Below are 24,668 nucleotides of genomic sequence, written 5' to 3' on the forward strand. Positions count from 1 at the left end.
CAACATTTACCTAAATGTCAATGGTCTATAAAGGCATATTCTAATCTTACATAGTTTTTTTAAGACCCCACATCCACTTTCTTTAAATTTGCCCCCTGAAAAAGAAACCAAAGGCAAGATTCTGTTCATTTTATTTTCATTTAAATAACATTTTCCACCAACATATAATCGAAAGTAAAGCATTATTAATTCAACATCCTTTAATTAAACGGGTGAAAAACAGGAAATGAACAAAACGGAATGTGGCAAGACGAGGTTCCAAATTCATCTTTCTCATTCCTGCACAAATACTTAAAGAAGGGAAATGGACTGTTAAATCAAGGAAATGGAGACTGTTGCATACCTCATTACCAATTCAAATACAATCCACAGGTAATAAATCAAATGATTTTATCTGGTTGTGTAGGGCTATAGCTTTGCAATGCAAAACCAAACCAGTTATTTAGACCATTACAACATAGAGGCCCCTGAAATTATTGAACGCAGTATTTGCATTAAAACACAGATGCTGCATTATACTTCTATTAAAAATAATACTTTTACAAGCAGACAGGTTTGTAAGAACACAAGACTCTTTTCAATTTGGTGTTGTTGATAGACCCTGGATTTGCCACAATTCAAATTTTCCACATCACAGTCAGTGACATAACCTGAAGTATTTGTGTGCTTATGTCTCATTACTTTTTATTACTCTGCACTTTTATTTAATAATGCATCATTAAGATGAGCAAATGCATTAGTATTTACAGAAACCAAAATGGCAGCATCAGGCATATATCATGCCCCATCTTTTGCACTGTTGTGTTACAGTGCAATTCCCAAGCTGTTATAGAAAACCAAACCGAAATGGGAACATTAAAGCAGTCCCGCTAAAATTAACATCTGGTTATTTACAGTATTTACATTAACACACCTGTATGTACAAGTTTGCATACCACTTACAGTACATGGGCATTTTTTTTTGTGCTTAAGGTAATTGCATTGTCATCCGCTCAACAGTTAATAAAGTTTTTTTTTTTTTTAAACAAGTAAAGAGCTTTACTTATTGTTGCAGACACAGTTCATCCAACCCAGATCTTTTTTAAAAAAGAGAAAAAGATCAAACTAAACACTAATCCAAGCTTATTTTGAGATGAAGAGCCCAGCAGTAAAAGTACCAGATTGACCCTGTTGAAAAACGCTCCTCCAGTAGTTAATCTCAACTGAAGAACTAATGGTACAGGAGGCGTCTAAAGCGCTAAGTGATTTTAAAGGTTCTATGATCCATAGAGCAAAAGGACGATCTCACATTTTAGGAAAGTCACATCAAATGTCAAATGCCCTACTCTTCTCTACAGACAGCCACCCTCAGCTGGCAAACTGTTGGTAAAATGCCAGCTTGACCCGCTCTATGTGATGGCACAGCTTGATGGCAGGGCCGAGCTTCAGGTCCATACACTCCTGTACAGTGGGAAGGTTCAACAGAAGCAGCGCCTGACCGTCAATTTCCTGGAAGGTAAATGAAAAAGAGTTGAATAATATACAGATACAGGATCCTAAATTAAGACTCCCAAGTATGTGAAGCAAAAGATGTAGTTTAATCTAAGCAATGTATAAAGATCTGTTTAGGTTTAGATGAGGCCCAAAAGCATTTTGCGATCCAATTACTCAAACCGACATGTCATCTGCAAAATGACGTGAAAAAAAAAAAAAAAAAGGACAAGGTCATAAATTAAGAATTCACTATTGGACTAATTTGTTCTATTTGCTCATGGCCACGATTGATCTAAAACTAAGGAAATTATGAATTCATGGCCAAAATGACTTTAGTCTGTCATGTTTGGGGGCTTCGGGCCTCCAGTCAATCAACCATTACTCTAAGACAAGAGGTTTCATTTTTGGCATGAAATAGAGCAGCTTTAAGAGGAAATAAAAGTCCAAAGTCCTAACATTTACTATTTTGTGCTGCACATAGGTGGTCACAGGAGATTCCTACTAGGTATAAACAGCGATTTATCTTATCTGACCACTTGGGATTGGATGTTAATGTGTGTTCAATTACTTGGTCCATAAAGATGCGTGCCAGCGGAGCACAATCAGTGGTCCTGATGAATCGCACAACGTCCGTGACGCTCCATTCCAGTGGACTGCTGTCCAAACACAGCTTCTGAAGAGCTTCTGTACGTGGACTCTTCAAAAGAAATACAGCAAATCGGTCAGTTATCATATAAAAAACAAAACAAATACAGTACATAATATTCCACACTTCCGGAACATTTAGCAAAAGTTCCGCACATGACATTAGGCCTGGTCCTAATCCACCTGCGTTTTGAATTATGGGTGGCACTTCCGGTTTGGGTTACTTCCATTAAAAAAGGCTAAAACGAATCATTTCAAATCATAAGGTTACCCTACAAATAAAGCTGAATCTGGATGAGCTGTCAATTTTCCTTCATGATTTATTTTCAGACATCATGAGTATAACGTTATACTTTGTATTTTAACGTGACATGTTATACGTAGCAAGAATATCTACGGCAAGAGCTCTTTTCAGTTGCTTTCTTTTCCTCATGATGATTTTTATTTTTTCCTTTTTCATACTTTACAGGCACATTTGTGGTCTGTTGCAATCTTTGCCTCATCCTCTTTTGCTTTCCGACCAACCCAGCTTATAGTTGTTAAAATGTATGTGTTATATATTAGAAATGACTCCTTCCACCCGTCCGAAACACAGGGAGTACAAATTTTCAGACATCCGGAACACCGTGAGTCAACATTACCGATTCTTCTATCAGGAGCAGCTTCTTATCAAAACCAGCTTTATACTGACCCTCGTTCATAAAGCAGTCTGGTGAAAAAAGCTTCGCGAATCGAGCAAACATGAAAACATTGACTTTGATTGTGGGTAATATTCCCTTCGAAAACAAAAAGCCACTGTGTCTTCAGCGGTTCGGATTTAGGAACATCAAAATGACTGCTGTGTTCATTAACACCACAATCGCTTAGATGCCATTCTGCTTCAAAATACCAACAATGACGGACTATGATAACAGCTCACTCAGGGCAGGTCTGTGTTGAAATGCTGCTGTCAATCAACAATCAACAATTGTGGGAGGGGTGTCTGACCGTGTGACGTCACCTGGTCGAACGGCTCGATTTGAGGCAGGGGAAAACATACAAGGAGATATGAGATAACAAAAACACTGGATAGATGATCAATCATGTATCATGATATGATGGTTGTGTACAGGCACTGCCAACACACATTTCAGTACAATCAACTTGAAAAAGTCCATGTACTCTGAGCCTCGCTCTCTCCGCCCCTGACCCCTTTAAATCATTTTAAGCCATCCTTCAACTCCCTTGGAAGTGTGCTGAGGCCATCAAATCGGCTCCGAATCACTGCTCACTGAAAAACTAATATAAATGATTACATCATCGCCCAATATTTATAGACTGTGACTTGCAGTGTTACCTTGGGTGAAGGAGGTCTGTTCTCATCATCTGAGCAGGAAGGCGAGCGAGCTTTGCGCCTTTTGCGTGTGGGCCGGGGGGTTTCTGGAGGGGAGGGGGAGGGAGTGGGGGGCTGCGACTTCTTCTCGGAGTATTCGGAGTCATCCATCAGCTCGTCTTGCATCTCAGAGCCTGTATCTTCACTCAGAGAGTCATCATCATCCAGATCTTCCTCATCACCACTGCCCTGTGAGGCCAGACAGTGACATTAGTACACATTGTAGAAGAATACAACATACTGTTTGATGCTAGCCTCTTTGTCGCCATCTCTGTTCGAAATCTGCAATTGCAGTCATTCGCGGAATTATCAACTTTACATGAGTTATACTTCAACACCCTCGACATGGCACAGCGTGGATGAACACAATATTTGAGGAGAGTGTGAGGCTGTCTTCAGGCTGTCACTGGATACTGGCATTCAGAATCACAGATTATTCTTTTTGGAAGTATAACCAACATAATAATTTCACTGGAAAATGTTATCTGAACTAGCAAGAAACTGGTTTGTTCTGGTGACATTGCAGTTAGGGATGGGCAACGATTAATCACGATTAATCGCATCCAAAATAAAAGTTTGTGTTTACATAATATATGTGGGTGCCCTGTGAATAATTATTTTGTATATATATATATATATATATATATATATATAAATACACACACATGCATATATATTTAAGAAAAAAAAGTATTTATATATAAAATATTTATATATAATATAAATTATGTAAATCTATATACAGTATGTACAGGACAATATTTCTTAAATATACAAGCAAGTGTGTGTATTTATATATTTATAAAATGATTATACACAGTGCACCCACATATATTATGTAAACACAAACTTTTAGTTTGGATGCGATTAATCGGGATTAATCGTTTGACAGCCCTAAGTGATAATGTTTAGAAATGGGAAGCGTTTGTATTAAATAAACAAAATGCAAACTAGAAGTAGACTTCTGCAACCGTGTAGCTCTTGTTACCTGAGGGGAACCTGCCGGAGTGTTGTCGACTGAAGCAGAAGAACGTCTCTTTTTGTGGACGAAGAGCTGCTTCCTCCTCTTCCTCCTCCTGCCTCGTCTCTTCACACCTCCCTCTAAGTTGGAGTGTCCGCCGGGAGGTCGGCCCACACGCCTGCTCTTCTTCTTCCCATAGTAATATGCTGTAAAACAGGTATTGTTAGATTCACAAAGCAACTTAAACAGCAAGTCTTTTATACTATCACTTAATTTAAATTATTCATAGTGTGAGTGAATTTTAAAAAACTTGTTAAAAAAAAAATTCAACCCAAAATCCAAAAAAAAAATGTAAAAAAAATTAAGAAATTATTTTATATAAATACAATAAAGCATATATGTTCAGGACATTTAATTTTTTTTTATCTCGTGAAAATTAAGCAAAAAACAAAAACAAAATTTTCTCTTTTTTGGTCATGGGGGTTGAAATGTGATCTGGAAGTGATTTCACTAAATATGCAATTCAAATATCTGCAACCATTCAAACTGGATAAATAAATGTATTGTACCATCCAACAAGTCAAAAATACCAGAATATAATACTGATATAAACACTGTAGAGAAAATAACTGAAGTGATGCTCACTGTATTTGGTTTTGGTGAGCACAGAGCAGTTTTCCGAGCAGCGCTCCAGGACCATTCGTGGGCCGAACAGGTTGGGACAACACTCCAGCTTAATGCAGGTTTTCCGACAGAAATCGGCCACCTGGTCTGCTGTGCGAACGATCTCTACTGTTGCTCTGTAGCTCTTCCCTTTGTACCTGTGAAGCACAGACTTGTCAGGAAACGGAGAGCCAACTATTTATGTTATATAATTATGTTAATCATTAAATTGTTAATTATTATATGCATTTATATAAAAAAAGCAAAACTTTCATAATTTGTTCCAACAACTTCTTTGATCAAGTACCTTTGAATTTAAAAAAAAAAAAAAAATTCCCTTAATTAAAAAAAACAAAAAAAACATTAAAGCCCAAAGTATACTTTGGCCATAGTATACCCGAGCCTTAAGGCACAATATACTCACTTGGCTTTAAGTGTCTCTCCGTGACCCTGCCAGCGGCCCTCTTGGTCCAGCTGCAGCTCTCTCAGCACTCGGCTGGGCTTATAAGCCGAATTTATCAGCAGTGTCAGCACCTGCACAGACCACAGGTCAAGAGGTTAGTAACTTAGTATAAAAAAATAAATAAAAACACAGCAAAGGTATTCATGAGTCTCAACAGAATGGAATAGTTCTGACTCCAAATACTGAGCAGTGTTCAAAACTATGACAAAATGGAGACAAACACATACCTTTGACGGCACGTTCTCTATTAATACGATAAGATGCTATGGCCTACAGTTCGACTAATTAAATTAATTAATAGCAGGAGAATTTACCAGAATTTTCTATTATATTTATATTAAATATTTTACATGCAAATAAACTAGGGCTATCAAACAGTTACATTTTTTGTTATTATTATGATTAGTAATTAAATTCAATGATTAAATATGAAATAATAAATACATTTAGATTTTTTTGTACACGCATTAAAATTTAATTGTACTAAAACAAACAGTTAATTTACATCCAATTATACATCTCAATTTTAAATTAAACATATATTTTTTAAATTAGATCTTGTTCCTTTATCATACTGTCATTTTATAAAACCAATAAGCCACTCAAGCATGTGCATTACAGTTAATTTACCACAGTTAAGGTTGTTTTAGACACTTAGCTTTGTGTCTGCCTAAAAAAAACCCACCTTATCTGTAAAAATCACCATTACAGACAGCCTCTTGTGCACATTCATCTAGTTTTCCATAATAGTTAACAGGATAGGAAGTTAAGACTCGAAATACTATTAAAGTCCCCCTGAAGTCAATAATTGTATCCCCTATTGTCGATCACCAAAATATTTCCTGTGAAAATAATGTTTCATGCATTAAAATAGCTTGAATGTAACTCTACACCCTTGTTTCAATTAGTATACGTGGATCATAAATATGCAAATGAGCCCCGCCTCCACTCACTAATACACTGTCAGAATACCTGATCCCCTAGGTCAACTTTACCATTAAAACGTTGCACAAATGCAAGTGGAAATACTGGCTCAATTCAGCAATATATGTTTGAACCAGAAACTGATTCATAAGAAGCGGAAGAGCAAATTACACAGGCTTGTCTACAAGTCTGTATCAAAATGGTAATGCGTTTAACGCATCGCCTTTGGCTTGACGTTATCAAACAGCTAATAACATGTTACACAAACCATGTTCCTGTATGTTTGCCATCTCACCCTTAGAAATGCTTTGAACAACTCAGAACGTCAGTGGAGAAAGGCACATCATTGTAATATACATACTTCACCCGCTATATTGCAAAAATGTACCTGATTTTTCATATTAACTGAAAAATATACCAGGATAGCCTGGCTTCTCAAGCTTCGCAGCATAGATAATAATACACTAAAGGCAAACCCGCCTCACGTTGACTGAATTGGTTAACATATTTGTGGCGTAGAGGACAGAGGAATTTTCAAAAGATTTTAAGGATAAAATACTTAGCAATGGTGCGGACTTATGAATTTACATATGGTTTGGCTTTAAGTATATTAAAAACACCACATAGACAACATTAAAAACTTTAAAATATTAACCACAGGGGGACTTACTAACATTTGCTCCATTGTATACCTCCCCTTTTGTTGCCAAAAAAGACAAACAGATTTAAATACTATTGCAAACAAGCAATCTGTTGTGGCTAACCTCCTTCAGTACCAGGACACAGTTCCCAGGTCCCACACACTGGGGCAGCTCTGCAATACGGCCCTTATTGAGGTAAGGCCCTGAGAAGCAGCGATGGTTAAAATAGATCTTAGGGCAGCAGTACTTCCCATTCGCCTGGCCTCCTGGTGGCACACAAACAAGATTAAAATAGTATCGTGTTAGAGAGCATTGAACTTGTATGACAAGTGAAAGAGTGTTCAGATGTATATCTAGTGCTCACCCATCTCAGGCTGATTGCTGTTAATAAGTTGTTTGGTAGTATCAGGTGAGGAGTCTTTGGATGGGACCCGGCTGTGATGAAAGAGATAAATGAGTGTTTTTCCATAATCAAAACTACTCAAACTCAATTTGAACACGTTTGTGTCTCACTTACTGTTTCTCTGGCTGAACAACCGCAACCTTTTTCTGTTTATCTACTGCAAATATCACATAAAACATGAATTTAAACGTCTATCAAAGCCAAAGTCAAAAATATATATCAATTTATGGGGTAATTAGTGTGCACAGCACTTTTTCATCGTGAACGTGCTCTGAAATTGAGAGTTTGGGCTGTAACACTGACCTTTGAGCTTGCAAGGGTGCAGAAGAGGATAACCATTTGTTTCACACCAGCTCACTGGGAAAATATCCATGGAGTCTGTGTGAACTATGATCTCTGGGATGGCCTGCTTCAGACCTAAGAAAAAAGTGTGAGGGAACGATATTAGACAGACAAGCAGTCTGTTATGGCTAACCCCCTTCAGTACCGGGACACATGCCTACCGACTAATCCTCATGCCTACTGACTTTCTGTGATGTCTATAAAGGGTTAAGCCTAGTCTTAAATTACTCTGTTACTGGTCTTGCTATTTTTAATCAGGGATTCAGCTTGGTTAGTATCCTCTGAAGCCGGTTCAAGGAGACACTGGATAATTATTTTTGGTCATTCAGAGCTACCACGCTACACAGAGAAGAATGTTGACATCACACCTTCCAAACGAATCCACATGTGTTGACCTTTGACCTTGGTAACAGTTGCTACGTGAATGTTTTCAGGGCAGAGCGGATTGATGGCCTCCAGCATCATGGATTCTTTAATGCACTGATCAGATGGGTCCTACAAGGAAATTGAAAAGTAATTCAATGTCAGAAAGTCACATGACCAACAAAATGTCATCAATAGGTGAGATTTGACAAAGTCTTGCAAAAAAAAAAAAAAAATCAAATAAAATTTTAAAGAAATTAATATTTATTTAAAAAAAAAGACATTTATGTTGCAAAAGATTTCTTTTCTCAAATAAATGCTGTTACTATTCATCAAAGGACCCTGAAAAACCTATCAAGGTTTTCGCAAAAATATTAAGCTGCACAGTTGTTTTCAATATTGCTATTAATCAGCATATTAGAATGATTTCTGAAGGACCATTTGACACTTAAGACAGCTTTGCCATCACAGGAATACAATATTTTTATAAATATTTCAATATCTATATTTACAAATATAAATTATACATAAATATTGCTTCTTTACAAATTATTGTCAATCAAAATCTGATATTTTATTAGATATATTAAAGACTTGTTTATTAATTAGTTGGACATAATCAGTTAATTAAAGTTCTTTTCAAAAATGCCATACTTTAAGTTTTCATTCATTACTGCATCAGGACAGTTTAGATTTCATACACCAATTCAATATATAATTCAAAATATATAACATTAAGCATAAAAGAGAGGTATTGATTACATTGTAAACTGCATTTATGTATTTTTTAAATAAATTAATAGATCTGGGCAAAATGGCCCATCTTTAAATATGCAGAAGGAGAAACTCACTGGAGGAAAGCATTGCTGCGGGGCTGCCTCAGCCTCACACTGTTTTAGATAGTCCGCCCAGTCAAAGTCCTGACCTTGGAATCCTACAAACACACACAAAGGTCAACAAGTGCACCTGAGAAACTGTCAACTGCATCACTATCTCCAAAATATACATATAGATTACAAAATAACTGAAAGGCTAGAAGAAACAAGACTTTAACTTTGAAGTAAATCACAAAAAAAGAACCCCAATGGCAATTCAAATGACAAACTAATCTATATGTTGATTGGCAATTAGTAGCATGTGAGCCGTAAAAGAGATCAAAATTTCTCATCTACAGCATCCTTCCATGGCACTGTTAACTCTATCAGTTGAACAATGCGTGCTGATCCAGACCACAAAACAACATCTGGTGGTAGGTTAGTGGTGGCAATCTCCATAAGTGGAAAAATAAGCCGTTGATCAAGATCAGCCAGCATCTTCCAGTCCCTAGCAGATTCCAGTTGTCCTGGGCGAGAATTGGTGTTAACACCTTTTCTTGGTGGTTGCTCGCCTGGGTGGAGGAATATTGTCTTCTGTGTGTATTGTTTTGCTAGAACAGGCGGCAACTTGTTGGTCTTGTTATGCTTGCCTTCCAATGCTAACGCCAAACATCGCAGTACATGGTCGTGATGCCAAGTAAATCAACCTTGGTTAAGAGCCACCTTACATCCTGTCAAAATGTGCCTTAATGTGGCAGGTGAAGAACACAAAGGACAAGAGGGATCCTCTCCTACCCAGAGGTTTAGGTTCTGCGGTGATAGGAGAACATCATATGTTGACCTGATAAGGAAACTGATCAAATAGTGTCTCCAAGACCAAAACCATAGATTTATTTATGCAACTTGGTGTTAAGAAAAAAACTTGTGCATCAAAACAAAATGGTGAATCTCATTTATTGATTTCTTATCCAGATGGGATTATTTTTTTAGCCTAAAGTGTTTCCAGCTGTTAAAATGGGGATGGATCCATAAAGACAAGGCCAACCATCCCACACTAGCCATTAGGTGTAATGACAGCTCTGCTGGGCACTATAACTGCCAAGGAATGAGGTTGTTTTTCACGACAGTAAAAGCACTGCTCATTCGTGTGTTGATATTCACAGAAAACCAATGTTTCATAGACAGCAGGATGAGCGAAATGCTTGGTGGCATATACAATCGCCAGATAATATCCTGCTTGAGAACAATTATGCAATGTTCCCTACAGACAGTTTAGGACTTGTAGGACTGCGTTCCAAGAAATGAAGCTGTTCTGAAAGGAAAGGATGTGCCACCTTCCCATTGGGTCCTTTCTATTAGTATTTTATCAGTCATCTGTGTTATTTCATTTTCTTTACTATATAGTGTATATGACGACTGTATCTCCAGACCTGGAGGAGGGCTGAGCTTGACTCCGTTCTTTAGACTCCACTGCGTGGGGAAGATTCCCGGACTGTCCTTGTGACAAAGGAAAGAGCGTCCACCTCCCTCTTTCTGTGCCTCATCTCTCATATCGTCCATCTTCACCAGAAAGAACTGATCATTGAATACCTGTCTCACACACATAAACAAACAGGTAAATCAATACAGCGTATGTACATGAATGAAGCTAAGAATAAGGGCACGGGTCTACAACAGATGCACATATACACACAGACACAAATCAATTTCAAATGTATCATTTTTACACTATGTAATTAATGTTCTATTTATTAAAACCACGTGCAAATTTCATCAAGTTAGTGTTTTTATATATTTACATTTATTGCGAAATAACAATTTTAGCTTCTTTTATTTTATTTATTTTTTTAAAGTCAACTTATTTTCATCATCAAGCTCATAAAACAGTGATCACAGACACAAAAATGAACCACAAGGTGATCGCTCAATAAAAAAATAATAATAAAAAAAACAGTCATCATGTTTTACGCCGTTTCAAGTTTGATTTTGAAGGGACATAAAGCGGTGATATTTAAGTGGGCGAGTTGTTTACTTTTTAATTTGTCCTCCCAGTAACACCATTATTTTCTTCATTCCAGTGGGTTTTGCGAACACGCATGAAAACAGGAGGCAGGATTTATTGCATGAACCAATCATATCCAATCATAACCGATCATATCCAATCATAGAGCGATGGAGGCATTGCCTCATCTCACTTCATTTATTCACAATTACCAAACCCACTGCACCCTATAGGGGGTCTGTTAAAATTCAATGGGGTCAGGGGAGGCAAGAGAATACTGGTGTTGCTGCTGGACAGTGTAACTTTAGGAAAACAAGTGATTTATACACTGCTACATTTAGTAATAAGGGACATAAAGCCCCATTGTTTTATTTTTGTAATATCAATTATTTTCCCATCCAATTTATTTTTCAGGAGACAAAAGGGAAAATCCTTTTTTCTCAAGAAAACTGAAGCCAAAAAATTATCCTTTAATTTTTCCTATATGTAAAACGCCTTGTTGCACGAGACCAATGAGGGCGCGGGCGCCCTTGTGTGTCATGTCCCGCCAAAATAAGTGTGGCTTCTCCCTACATAAGCTAAGTCCAGCTTATGTAGGGGACAAGCCACGCCTATTTCGGCAGGACAAAATGCACAAAGGCGCCCTCATTGGTGCTTATGTCATGACCAGTCCACCAATAGGTTGCAGCATTTGTCACAGAGTGACCAATAGGAGCGTGAGCTGCGTCGCCTAGCTCTGCTCTGTACAACAATGCGTTTAACATATAGAAAAAATTAAAGGATAATTTTTGGGCTTCAGTTCCCATAGATTACGCTAAGCTTACGCAACACTCCTTCCCTCTTCTAGAGAGAATCGAGGTTACGTTAGTAACCGTAACCGAGTGTCGTTTTATAACTGAATCAAATCAACACCGAATTTGTCTGTTACTGATCTTTACTTATTAGCAATTATTTTCAGCAAAGCATTAGGGTAACAGTCCTAAACTACAGCAGTTTAGTGTGTTGACCACATTTTGGAGGAAATGAGAGGATAGGGGAGGTACTTTAGAGTCTGTTACGATTACCTTAGCCACAGTGGCAGGACTGATGGTGAAAGGAGTTGCTGGGTCCACAGCTTCCAGCTTCATCCCTTCAGTAAAGCAGTGCGGAGTAATGGCTGATCTGTCCTGAACACAGAAACAAGCATATATAACATAAATATGACTGAATAAATTAGAAAGAAAAAATAAAGTAGAAACAATAAAGTAGAAATATAGCTGCAAGTAGCGATGACGGGCCCAAGTCGGGCCCCCGGTGGTGGCGGTTCTCCAACCTTCTCTGTGGGCCTCGAGATTTTACGTAGTGTAACTGCGCAGCGCTTCTGGTTGAACGTCATACGCATCACACACATGACCAGCGTCGGCCAATAGTGAGCCTACGTATGGCGTTCAATCAGAAGCTGTGCACAGTTATACAATGTGAACTAACTCGAGGCCCACAGAGAAGAAAATGAATGGTTGATTAAAGTCGTTATTTACATTTGATTTTTTGCACACAAAAAGTATTCTCATCACTTGATAAACTTAAGATAGAGCCACTGTAGTCACTCTGACTATTTTAATGATGTCTTTAATAACTTTTCTTGGCCGGCAAGTTTCAATCCCATAGAAGCCTATGGAGGAGTGAGACAGCTCTCAGATTTAATCTAACACATATCTTAATTTTTGTTTCGAAGATGAACAAAAGTCTTGCAGGGTTGGAACAACATGAGGGTGAGTAATTACTGACAGAATTTTCCTATTGGGGTGAACTATCCCTTTAATGATTCCCACAGGCTCTACTCTCTATTGAGCAAAACACATTAAATAATACTTAATTTGAACATTCACTCTCCTTTAACAGCCAGAAGCAAAGCATGCTGGGAACTACAAATCTGTTGTTGTAGCTCATTCCGTGTATATTTACTATAACTTACATTCACATTTATATGGGAACATGTACAGTATGTGCACAATAAATGATAGAATTGTGTGAATATTACATGCAATGCTATTTTTGTCTTCATTTATAAATATTTTATATGCATTAATATATAGCCATACATGGTCAATGCATATATTGCAGTATATTGAAAATTAAAAAAAACGGTTAGTTTCCATCCTTGTTAGTTTCTAATCCTATGTTGTTTTTATTTGAGCTTTCTAGGAATATTTAGGGACTATTTTTTTAAAGGAAGGAAGGCTTTTAGTGATTTTACTTCATGAAAGTTTAATATGTACTCTCTACTCGAGGCAAGTGCTGTATCGTGAATAAGTAACGGATGTAGGGGTTTCAGGCACTCTGCTTCGCGTTGTGCCTAACAATGCCATTCAGCCGTAAGTTATTCACAATACAATACAGCCTTTCATACCTTATTGCTTACTTACAAGCACTAGTTTCCCATATATCAAACATATATCATATATATATACTGTATATATTTATATATACTGTATATATTGCATTATATTTTGCAGTATGTTCAAATTTTTTGGAGTAAACATTCCAAGCAGTAGTGCTACATTGTTGTCACATGACTTAAAGGGTCAGTTCACCCAAAAATTAAAATTATGTCATTATGACTCACCCTCATGTTGTTTCAATCCAAACCTGTAAGACCTCAGTTCATCTTCAGAACACAGTTTACTTTAGATTTAGTCCGAGAGCTTTCTGTCCCTCCATTGAAAATGTATGTACGGTATACTGTCCTTGTCCAGAAAGGAAATAAAAGCATCATCAAAGTAGTCCATGAGACATCAGTGGGTTGAAGCATTGGAAATACATTTTGGTCTAAAAATAACAAAAACTATGACTTTATTAAACATTGTATTGTCTTCCGGTTCTGTCCGCAGTGATGCAAGACGCTGCTGACGTGTTCTCTGGTTACTGGTCTTACGAGCGCCACTGCGGACTCGTGAACGCAGAACCGGAAGAGAATACAATGTTTAATAAAGTCATAGTTTTTGTTATTTTTGGACCAAAATTTATTTCCGATGCTTCAAAACATTCTAACTAACCCACTGATGTCACATGGACTGCTTTGATGATGTCTCTATTTCCTTACTGGACAAGGAAAGTATACCGTGTATACATTTTCAATGGAGGGACACAAAGCTCTCAGACTACATCTAAAATATCTTAAACTGTGTTCTGAAGATGTTGCACGCTTTATTCAGCAAGTAGCATCAAGTTACCTGCATTCTAATCTAATTTTTTGTAAAATGGATATTTTAGAACAGGACTATGATCAATAGGCTGATATTATCAATAAATCATTTGAAAGGAAAGGTCGGCATTGCACGCAATGTGTTCTGTTGAAAAAATGTTGTGCCATTAGTATTGCATAATAATAAAATGTTACATTTATATAGCGTACTCAAAGCACTTTACATCGAAGGGGGAAACTCCTCAACCACCATGCGTGCTTATTAGGAATGTGACGGTGAGGAAATTTCCCCACCAGTTAATTGACGTGTAACAACACCAGTGGGCCCCATTGACTTTTTTCTCCTCCATACTATGAAAGTCAATTGGGCCCATCAACTGTTTGATTACCTATATTCTTCAAAATATCTTCTTTTGAGTTCAACAGAAGAAAGAAGTTCAGACAGGTTTGGACCAACTTGAGGGTGAGTAAATAAATTAACCCTTTGAGTTCAAAGACAAAAAGCAGTGGAATGGAAAAACGCAAGATGCATACTTTGAATGTGAGCGCGATAAACGAGTTTGGTGCATGCGCAGCCTTTAGCTTTAGTTTTTGAACGCTCAAATCACTCGCGACGTAATTTCCGTCATCAGCACAGTTCATTGATGTCCGTGCACAATGTCCCGTGCAGCCAGGTTTTTGTGTCCAAACGGGACACTAGGACAATCAACCTGGTTCAAACTGCTGTTAAGTGCTTAGCTCAAGGGCACAAAGGTCACAGTGGACCTTCATTAACTCTCCAGTTTATGAATCACACCGAGAGGGTTCACACAAGCAAACTTAAGGTCAGAGTCAAGTTTTAGCAAACATGTGGTAGTTAATCATTATTTACGGACCCTGTAAAACTCCTCGCTGATGCTGGAGTCCTGAGCCTGAGAGAAGACCGTCTTCTTCACCTCCTCCCATTCATCTTCAGTGCGCAGGGAGAGCAGAGCTACAAATAAACATACACAAACACACAATCAGCTCTCTGCTGACCTCATCATAAGTTTATCTTCTAAAAGCTAGTGGACTCTGATCTAAGCCCCTGTAAAGCCTTCCCCCATCCACCAATTCCTACTATTGATTGTAATCTGTAAACTGTAATATGTGGGTATCCCAGGGTAAAAGTACTCTAGAAGTGCTTTTGAGGACAATTCGAGGTACCTATGCACCATTTGTGCATGATCTCAACCTCAGCATGGAGCAATCTAATTGATTTGCAAATGAATAGCTCAGGAAGATTCAACTGTGAGTCCTGTTGGTCTATTCGCTCACCAGAATAATCTAGCTACAGAACATGCAGCAATAATACCACAAGATCTACATTTATTATCAGCTTCTGCTTCTGTTTCCATGGTTTTAGCTGCACTGACCACTTACATTTTTCAGAAGCTAGCTTTCAAAAGCTATACTATGTAGTATAGTGCCGAGCAACTAAACCTTAAATACACTGTGTAATGCATCCTATTGTAAAAACTGTATAGTATACAGAATACTAAAAAGGTTTGGACTTTATTAAGTTAAATTACAAAGGTCTTTTAATTTGACGGGCATTTCCAATATTTATAACATTTAGAAATGATGAAACCCTCACCTGAAGGTGGTCTGAAAGTGCAGCTGTGCTCCTGTGCCCAGCCAGGTAGATGAAGCAGGGGGTCCAGGTAGAAGACCCAAGTGATGGATTTGGAGTCAGGGAGCCCGTCTGTGCCGGCATATCGAAGCCGCAAGCGCCCCCCTACGTTCTCCTCAATCACTGCAGACCAGACCACCCCGGCATCTTGACGGTCCACTAGCTCAACATTTAGACCTTGACTCAACAGATCTATAGGATTACAGCCACGCTGGGCCTACAAACACACATGCACAAGAAGAAAAAGCACACATATACAGATAAAGTAATACGCGACAACCATCAGTTAAAACAGTGTGAAAGACAATTGACCTATGGCAAAGCTCAAAAGTGCGCAGCTAACCCAATACACTCATACATTCTCTGCTTCCACTTCCATTGAAATGCATTGCAGTTAGTCAGTTTTCATTCGTTTTTTCTTGCTATTTAAGTGTTAAAATGGTCAAACGGTGTGCATGGGGTACGCGTAACTTCGACACTAGGTTCCCGAGAGGCTGGGCGATGGTGTGTATTTCTTTTACCCTGTCCCAAGCCACATCTTAACCGAGATAAATGTCTGCTCTGGAGCAAGTTATGCAATTAAGATATGCGGTAGACCACTACACCAACTAAACACGGATAAATAAAACTAGGTTGTCTACATCTGATCTAAGTTAAGTCAACAACGTATTTGAACGTTATCTTTAAAATCTCTAACGTAACGTTAGACGTACATTAGAAAACATTAACGTTAACATCACTTAACTTCATTAACGTTTCTGTAAATAACTGAGATTACAAATGTTAACAATGTTGTGCTGAATGATTCATGTAAATACTGTAGCACCAAACGGTGATGGCAACGATATGCGGTTTATCTCATTTACACTGTGAGCTGTATATTTTTGCCTGGAGCTGAAGCTTTTCATTGACCTTCTCAACAATAAAATTATTAATATAACCCTCCAATGCATAGTTAAAACCCTTTAGGTGACTTTGAGATGATATGTAATCTTTCTGTCTCCAAAAATCACCAATTGCCTCCAGTGAAATGTCTCCTACTGTGACAGCTGCCATAGCGCCCGTGCCCGAATGTTGATTGTTTGTCCGAGTGAGTGGAGGGGGCGTGGCTTAGCCATAGGTCAATTCTGTCAGGACCACGTCAAATATGATATGAGAGTTAGGATTGGCGGTATGGTTCTGTTCTGGGTGAGAACTCCACTAGAATTGACGCTACCCTTAAATTTATTTTTTACTCTTTAGATTAAATTTCAATTAATTTTAATATTGCAATTATTAATAATATGATTGTAATAGTCTCATTTCTTCAGGAGGGGTGGTGATGGCGCAGTGGATAAGACACATGCCTTTGGTGTGAGAGACCCGGGTTCGAAATCCACTGTGAGACACCAATGTGTCCCTGAGCAAGACACTTAACCCTTAAGTTGGTCCAGAGGCGTGCGACCTCTGACATATATAGCAATTGTAAGTCGCTTTGGATGAAAGCGTCAGCTAAATGACTGAATGAATGAATATTTTGTGTTAAGAATTGTAGAGCACTTTGGTTAAACCTCTGTTGTTTTGTAAATAAACAAACAAGAAACGTACACCACCGCAAGTTTGGGGTCGGCAAGTTGTAAGTTTGACCAAAAAAACAGTTAAAACAGTAATAATGTGAAACATTACAATTTAAAAAAAAAAATCTATTTTAATGTAATTTGACTTTTTTTATTTTTTCCTGCGATGGTAAAGCTGAATTTTCATCAGCCATTCCTCCAAAATAGTTTGATACAAAATTTTCAGGATTCTTTGATGAATAGAAAATTCGAAAGAGCAGCATTTGTTTTTACATTACATTCATTTATTGAGTCCTTGCTCAATAAAAGTTATTTGATACTTGATTCTGATTGTTCAACGGCAACATTAAACGGTAATTTTATGAAACGACTGTTAACTGTATATTTCCATCATTTTGCGGTCTCACTTTATTCATACCACTGCAAGTCAAAACATTGAGATACTGATGTAGTAAAAATGGCATTAGTGGTATTCATTTTAAATTAACCCTATCAGATTATTTTCGCAATAATGACAAACATTCTATACATTTTTCATACATTTAAGGCATATCGCTTACCCCTTCCAACAGACTAGCAGGTACACTGCAGGATTCAGCCAGAGCTTTCCCCAGCAACACCTCCCAGTCCTCGTGCTTCTCACGGACACCTGAGCACAATTCAGGGCCACATTTAAGAGACATACAGTGACAGATCTTCTAACAGGCTATCCTGCTGACAGATTTATGCCATTTTGCACTTATGATGGCTTCACCATTGACGTGGTATTTTGGGCCATAAGTGCAGCTGTCAATAAAGCACAGACAGCCGGAAGCAAAATGCCAGCAGCCATCTGGACTCCCCGACTCCTGTACAGACTGCACTCTATTCCAGGTTTTTATTAATAAAAGAAGCTTTAAGTATTAAAATGGGTCCTTTAATAATTTCAGAGAAGTAAAGGCGGCAAGCTAAATAAAAGCCACAACATAAACACCCTTCCCCCATTTCCTGAATATGCCCACAAATCGACTGTGAGCAACCACCTACAGGAATTAGCACTACGCTGCAAGCAACACTGCATTTGAAGTACATAAAGAAATATGCAAATGTAGCACAAGACACAAGACACAAGAGCATAACCTCTGCAGAGCCTAAATTCAAATCATCTTCACTTATAAATCCACAACATTCAATTAAGGTCTAATTATCATAAATTAGAAAGCATAGTGATATTGCTCAGTCGCCATATTCACCCTCAGGGGGTCTCATCGGTCGACCCTGCTGCTTGCTCCATCCGATGGGGTGCAGGTCGGCGCTCATGATGTCGCACCAAAAGTCGGCACGCCGGTCATCCTGGTAACCCTCATATCGCAGCAACAGCAGCTGTCCGCAGGTGGTGATTATCGTGGCCACCCAGTACGTGGTTTCTGATTCGGTACGGACACCCACCTCTAGCTTCATACCAGGAGTCAGACCCGTCTCCAAGCCCTGGTCCACCTGCAAAGAAAATTACTACTATTACAGTATTTATATGAATAGTTTGAATTGGTTTTTTAGCTTTTATATTTTCATTTTCATTTAAGATTTAAGCTCCTTTGTCATTTCAATTAGTTTTTAACATTTCTATTTAGCTTTGATTTTTTTTATTTATTTAAGTTTTAGTAATATTAGTACAGTGTTATTTTAGTATTACTGTATTTATAAACTATTGTATTATTTATTAGTAGTTTGAATCGGCTTTTACTTTTATATTTTCAGTTTTCATTTAAGTTTTAGTCATTTTGTTACGTTCTTTTGTCATTTTGTAATATTTCCATTTAATTTTAATTTATTTTGATTTATTTTTAGTTTTAGTAGTGTTGTTTTTGTATTATTTATAAACTGTTATATTATATTATTTATTAGTAATTTGACATAGCTTTTACTTTTATATTTTTTTGGTTTCTAATGAGCTTTCATTTAATTTTTTGTTTTAGAAATATTAGTACATATTTATTTCAGTTTAAATTTGTTATCTAATATTATCTAATATTTATATATTTTTTCATTTCAGCTTTATTTTAATAATTGACATTTTTCAATAGTTTTTTTTTTTTTACTTTAAGTTAATAGTAACAACACAAAAATAATAACTTTGAAACAGGTTTCACAAACAATCCCCTTGTCTGAAATTGGCCGGCATACAGACTGTCCCGCCCTCAACTACTGTTTGGGTTGGCCGGGCAATGCACAGACAAACCTTCACTTTTTAATCACAAGAAATAAATTCAGTGTGAGAGGCAATATTTGCATTTATAAAGACAATGGGGAATTTTTTTCTTTTATGGTGAATTTTTGTCACATATTTTATCCATATAAACACAATGATGTCAAACACTGCAACTGAAATACATTTTTAATGTGAACCACTGGCTCTCTATAATATAAACACGAAATATATTGAACATCTTTAGCCTCTGCAACAGTCAGCTAAAGGTAATTCAGTGACCTCTGCAACAGCACTAAATCCATACTAAACCATAGTATTATAGCATCTAGAATTGAATGAAATGTATCAGGTTTAAAAGATTTCAAATCATAGGAATGGACTACAGAGACTATTTAACCATTTGACTGACTATAAATACCTGGGGAATGTCTGTGGCATTATCAGTGGTATTATTTCTCCATGCCCTAGTTAATTCCTGACCCAGTAAATGAATTCTTTAAGATGTAAATGGTCACTTATACAATTCCCATTAGAGTAGGAATATATCACTAATGTATAGAGAGTTAAACATTCGACCTGTGTCATAAAGCTGAGTAAAATTTAAAAGGTGAATAACAGTTTTCTTGTGTACTTTATTAATATTCCTGTTTTTGCCATTGGACGTGACCGAAAAGCAATATCTCAAGCTAATTAAGCTGAATGAAAGATTATTCAGTAACACCAAGGACATGAGTTTGATTCCCATAACTGATAAAAGGTTTACCTAGAATGCAATGCAAGTTGTACATAAATGCATAAAACTGTATAATGTATCAGTCTACTCCAGCTGGCTGCTTCAGCATAATGGAAAACACGTTTTTAAGCAGTATTTTATCACTTGCAAATCTAATTAAAAGCTTTCAACTTCACTGTAAGATTCAGAATGGTGGTGTAGAACAAACACAAGCTGGCCACACATTTACTCACGTGTTTGAACACATGATGAGGAACAGAAAGTGCCCCGTTTTCCTCCAGGTAGTCATCCCAGTTAAACTCGGACACATCCTGACCAGAGTCAGCATCTGAAACGTTAAACGACCAATAGCTCATACACGGCAAAGTCTGCTCAGCTCTATCACCTTAAATCAATCCATATCAACAGAGCGTGAAAGTGAATGCTATATATATATATATAGTAGTATTTAGGTAGGAACTCCTTTGCATCCATCACTGCGTGTCGAGGTAAACACTAAGCCAAAGGACTTTAAATATTTTCTGCAATTTATTTAGCAAAGGAGCACAAAGAACATAAATAGCTTACCAGACTCCTGCGCCTCAAGGCTCATGTCTGAAGCCCCCGGAGGACAATCAAACTGCTTCTACATGAATAATGAGAGAAAAACAAACATTGAAACAAAGAGAGATTAATGATGATATTAGGATTACATTTATAAGTATTTGCCTGTGCGAGAGGAACTGTGTGCGCATGACAAGACAGAAACATGAAGAGACTTGCACATGCCACATTTTACACAGCCTAGTTCATTTAACTAAGAGGGAGGAGGAATCCTTAGTGCGTAGCTGCAAAGATAAAAGCCACTTCTGGCTCTCAGACTCCCCGCATCACCCTCGAGAAGCAAAAATGCACCATAATGCCCAGTATGGCTTTGGGAAATGATTTGTTAAAGCAAAAATTTGCTCACCCTCATGTTGTTCCAAACCTGTATGAGTTTCTTTCTTCAGTTGAACATAAGATACTATATTTTGAAGAATATGGTTAACCAATGGGAAAAAATTTGATGGTCAATGGGACTCAACTGTTTAGTTTCTGACATTCTGAGTAAATAATAATCCCTTTAACATCACCTAAACACCACAGTAAAGTCACAATGCATGCAACAAACCATTTAGAGAGAAAGGGAGACACAAAATAAAGATATTCAGCAATGAACTCAACTAAAAAAAGCCAGAAACAACTTTGAAAGTTGTTTCAAACTCAACATGCAGTCCGAAAAATGCAAAAAGAAAGAATACGGCTGCCAAAGTTGCATTAACACCGCCTATTCATCCGTAGCCGTCAAGCTGTCTTTGTGAAAGTTGACGTCTCTATTAAAGGGAGTCAGACATTCTCCCTGACAGCCGTTGGCGGGCCACGACCCTCCTGCTCTGCTGGGATCAACCCTTTCAGCCCACCCCCCTTCACTCCAGCACCGTCCCAGAGCCCTGGAGCACAGCCCGGGCCACGGACACAATGTGCTGGGGGTCACGCTGGTCTCCAATAGGGATTGAAAAGAGCAGCCAGGGCTGTTTAAAAAGCCATGTCGCTGTCCCTCAGTATGATGATTTTAAAGCATTTTGAAAAGGAATTACCCTTACAAAAAAAATACCATGGTAACGACAGTTTCCGCTTAAATAAAAAGGCATTTATAAATATTAACTGGTAGAGCGAAGTAGAAGCCTGTATGGTCATCAAAACAAAACATAATAAAGTTTAAGTTTCATTTATTATGGTTTTATTAGAAGTAAGAGTAAGAGAGTGCTACAGATATTGTAGTAAACTGTGGTATTTTGGGCAGAAATTACAGTTACCACCATGATGATTTTGTGAGGGCAGAATCAGAATCAGAGTAACACTTTGTTTCAACATCTGCGAGTAACTCTGTGTTTTTGTGCTATATAGTAGGTCTCAAACTTTGATGGAAAATTCGCATATTTATCTGTAACAACACAAAGCTAGGCCAAATTCACACCGCAAAGGTGGCGTATAAGCACTTCTGAAGTGGCATTTAAGTGTCTTAACACCTCTGACTGTTTAATGCAGCTCAAAGGTGGCATTAATGCATTTACTGTACTCAGAAATTACATCTGTATGATTTGATAGTAGGGGGTGAGGTGGCACAGAGCAGGAATAATTAAGCTTTTATATGGCATTGCATCTTTACACTGAATTTTGAGCAGCCTTAACTTGTCTGTCTGTGTAAAGATAGCTACAAGTCCCTAAAGTGTAAAATAATGTAAAATATAGAAAGACTCCTGCTGTTACAACCAATCCTGCTATTTTTTTATTTTTTTTGTAATTAAAATTATTAAAAATTATTAAAATCCCCTAACTATCCCTTCCTCTTTGCATTAGAAACATTTAAATAAAAAATATATAATCATAATGGAAAACATTTGATTCAAACACACACACAATTGTGTTTTGGGGACTTTCCATTGACAATGATTTTTAAAGTTTATAAAACAGTATTCTATCCCCTTACACTAACAAAATAAATAACAGAAAAAAATAAATAAATAAACACTCAGTGTGACACTCAGAAGCCGTTTTCTTCACAGGGACCAACAATTTTCTCCACATGGACAAGGATTTCGGATATTGCCAACTTTGTGGGGACATTTTGTCCACATAATGTAGGGTTTACCTGAACCAACCAACTAAACAAACACAAACATCCATCCATTACAGCTATACTCTTTATATTTTTTAACAAAAAATGACAACTTCTACAATCTGATAATGATTTTCAGCCCTGTGTTATTGGTGTCACAGTATTACACATGTAACGAATGAGGAGACTCGAAGAAAGCGGAAATCTATTTATGTTGCGTCTATGAACCATCAGCACATTCCTGCCAAACTCTGCCACTCCATCACTTCATGCTAAAGACAACTTCCCTCTAGTAAATACATACAAACACGCGAAATACGGAAGGGAACATAACCGACTTAAAGCAATAAGGACATACAGACAGAAGAAGAAAATTACGCAGTGACCGCTGTCACGTGCGCCAACAACAGTCAGGTCCTTAAACTATTCAAAGAGTTCATGGACGTTTAGACTAATTAATTTAAATTCTTTTGCGAAATGATAGGGCATTCATTAAAATAATATTTCACGTTTTTATACTGAATAAATCAACACTTTTTCTTTTTAAGAATGATAGTATAATGGTAAAAAAACCAGTTGTCTTGTTTTTTTTTTGTTTTGTTTTTTTGTGTGTGTGTGTGACAGAATGAGAGTGATGACTTACAACACAACACAACTTCTATTATGTAACACGGCCAGAGAATGAAACTGTCATCAATTTCTGAAAGTGCTTAGGCTTCCATTTAACTTTATTATTTACACGTGTATGTTACTAAAACAAAATAAAACAAAAATGTTCTACAATAAAAATAATGCATCAGCGTTATGTACAACCAAAGCCCAAATAAAAGCCATGTAGAAGGTAGCGATACATAGAACTGATAGCTGATAGCTATAATTTGATTCGATTTAGTGAGTGTAATTCATAGAAATCGCCCAATAATGGATGATGATAGTTCGCTGGACAAGCGCGGTGTGTTCGGCTAGCTACATATAACTGGATAATAGCATTTAATACATTCACGCCGATCGGGCAACTTTCATTCCGAAAGACACATCATGCAATTCAACATTATTAGACATGAAACATTTTCTCTGTACTGATTTACGAGGATTTTTATGTTGATATGAGTGCGGCTGATTTCGTGCACATGCTAAAAACGCCAGTAACCAAGTCAAGTTACTGAAACGTCATAGCTTAAGCAATAGAGCCAGGCAGGCACTCATACGAGCGAGCACAAGTCACCTTTTTTTGGAGACGGGAAAAAAGATGCAGGCAACGCAAAATCGCTCGTTAAAGCCAAGGTTGATTAGGGCAAAGGGTAAAATACATAAATATTTGGGAATGCATTTCCTTTCTTACCAGTGAGGAGTTTTTCAAGTCGGTTTTAGATGCCGTGTCTTTTTCCGCCTAGTCGTTCACGACCTCATTCCAATATGGCACAAAGCGTAAGTGCGCATGCGCCGCCTCTCGCGCGAGCCTCTCATCCACCACGAGCACGGGGATTGATATTTGTTGGCTTTCAGCGATTAAAAAAAAGGCGAACTTGCCACATATTTCAACACAATGTTTACAATGCCTCACCGAACCACTATAATAACGTCAAAAGAGCACTTTTATTGCTTATTACAGCTTTTATTTGTAATGTTCCTAGACTGTGAACAATAAAAA

General features: G+C 37.5%; 1 protein-coding gene across 1 annotated transcript; it reads right to left on the bottom strand.

The window, feature by feature from the left end:
* Positions 1-114: 114 nt before the first annotated feature.
* Positions 115-24,668, bottom strand: sfmbt1 (Scm like with four mbt domains 1). The gene is made up of 21 exons (XM_039673751.2): positions 24,360-24,668; positions 20,947-21,004; positions 20,613-20,707; positions 18,691-18,934; positions 18,019-18,107; positions 15,867-16,119; positions 15,127-15,224; positions 12,132-12,233; positions 10,496-10,655; positions 9,102-9,184; positions 8,256-8,382; positions 7,849-7,962; positions 7,660-7,702; positions 7,507-7,577; positions 7,266-7,408; positions 5,539-5,648; positions 5,097-5,272; positions 4,479-4,657; positions 3,455-3,679; positions 2,042-2,170; positions 115-1,488 (listed from the first exon to the last, which is right to left on the bottom strand). The coding sequence occupies exons 2-21, from the start codon at positions 20,969-20,971 to the stop codon at positions 1,348-1,350; spliced, it is 2,607 nt and encodes an 868-aa protein (XP_039529685.2). The 5' UTR covers positions 20,972-21,004; positions 24,360-24,668; the 3' UTR covers positions 115-1,347.

The sequence above is a fragment of the Pimephales promelas genome, chromosome 21, assembly GCF_988280905.1.
Source record: "Pimephales promelas chromosome 21, fPimPro1.hap1.1, whole genome shotgun sequence".
In the NCBI taxonomy this organism is placed as follows: Eukaryota; Metazoa; Chordata; class Actinopteri; order Cypriniformes; family Leuciscidae; genus Pimephales; species Pimephales promelas.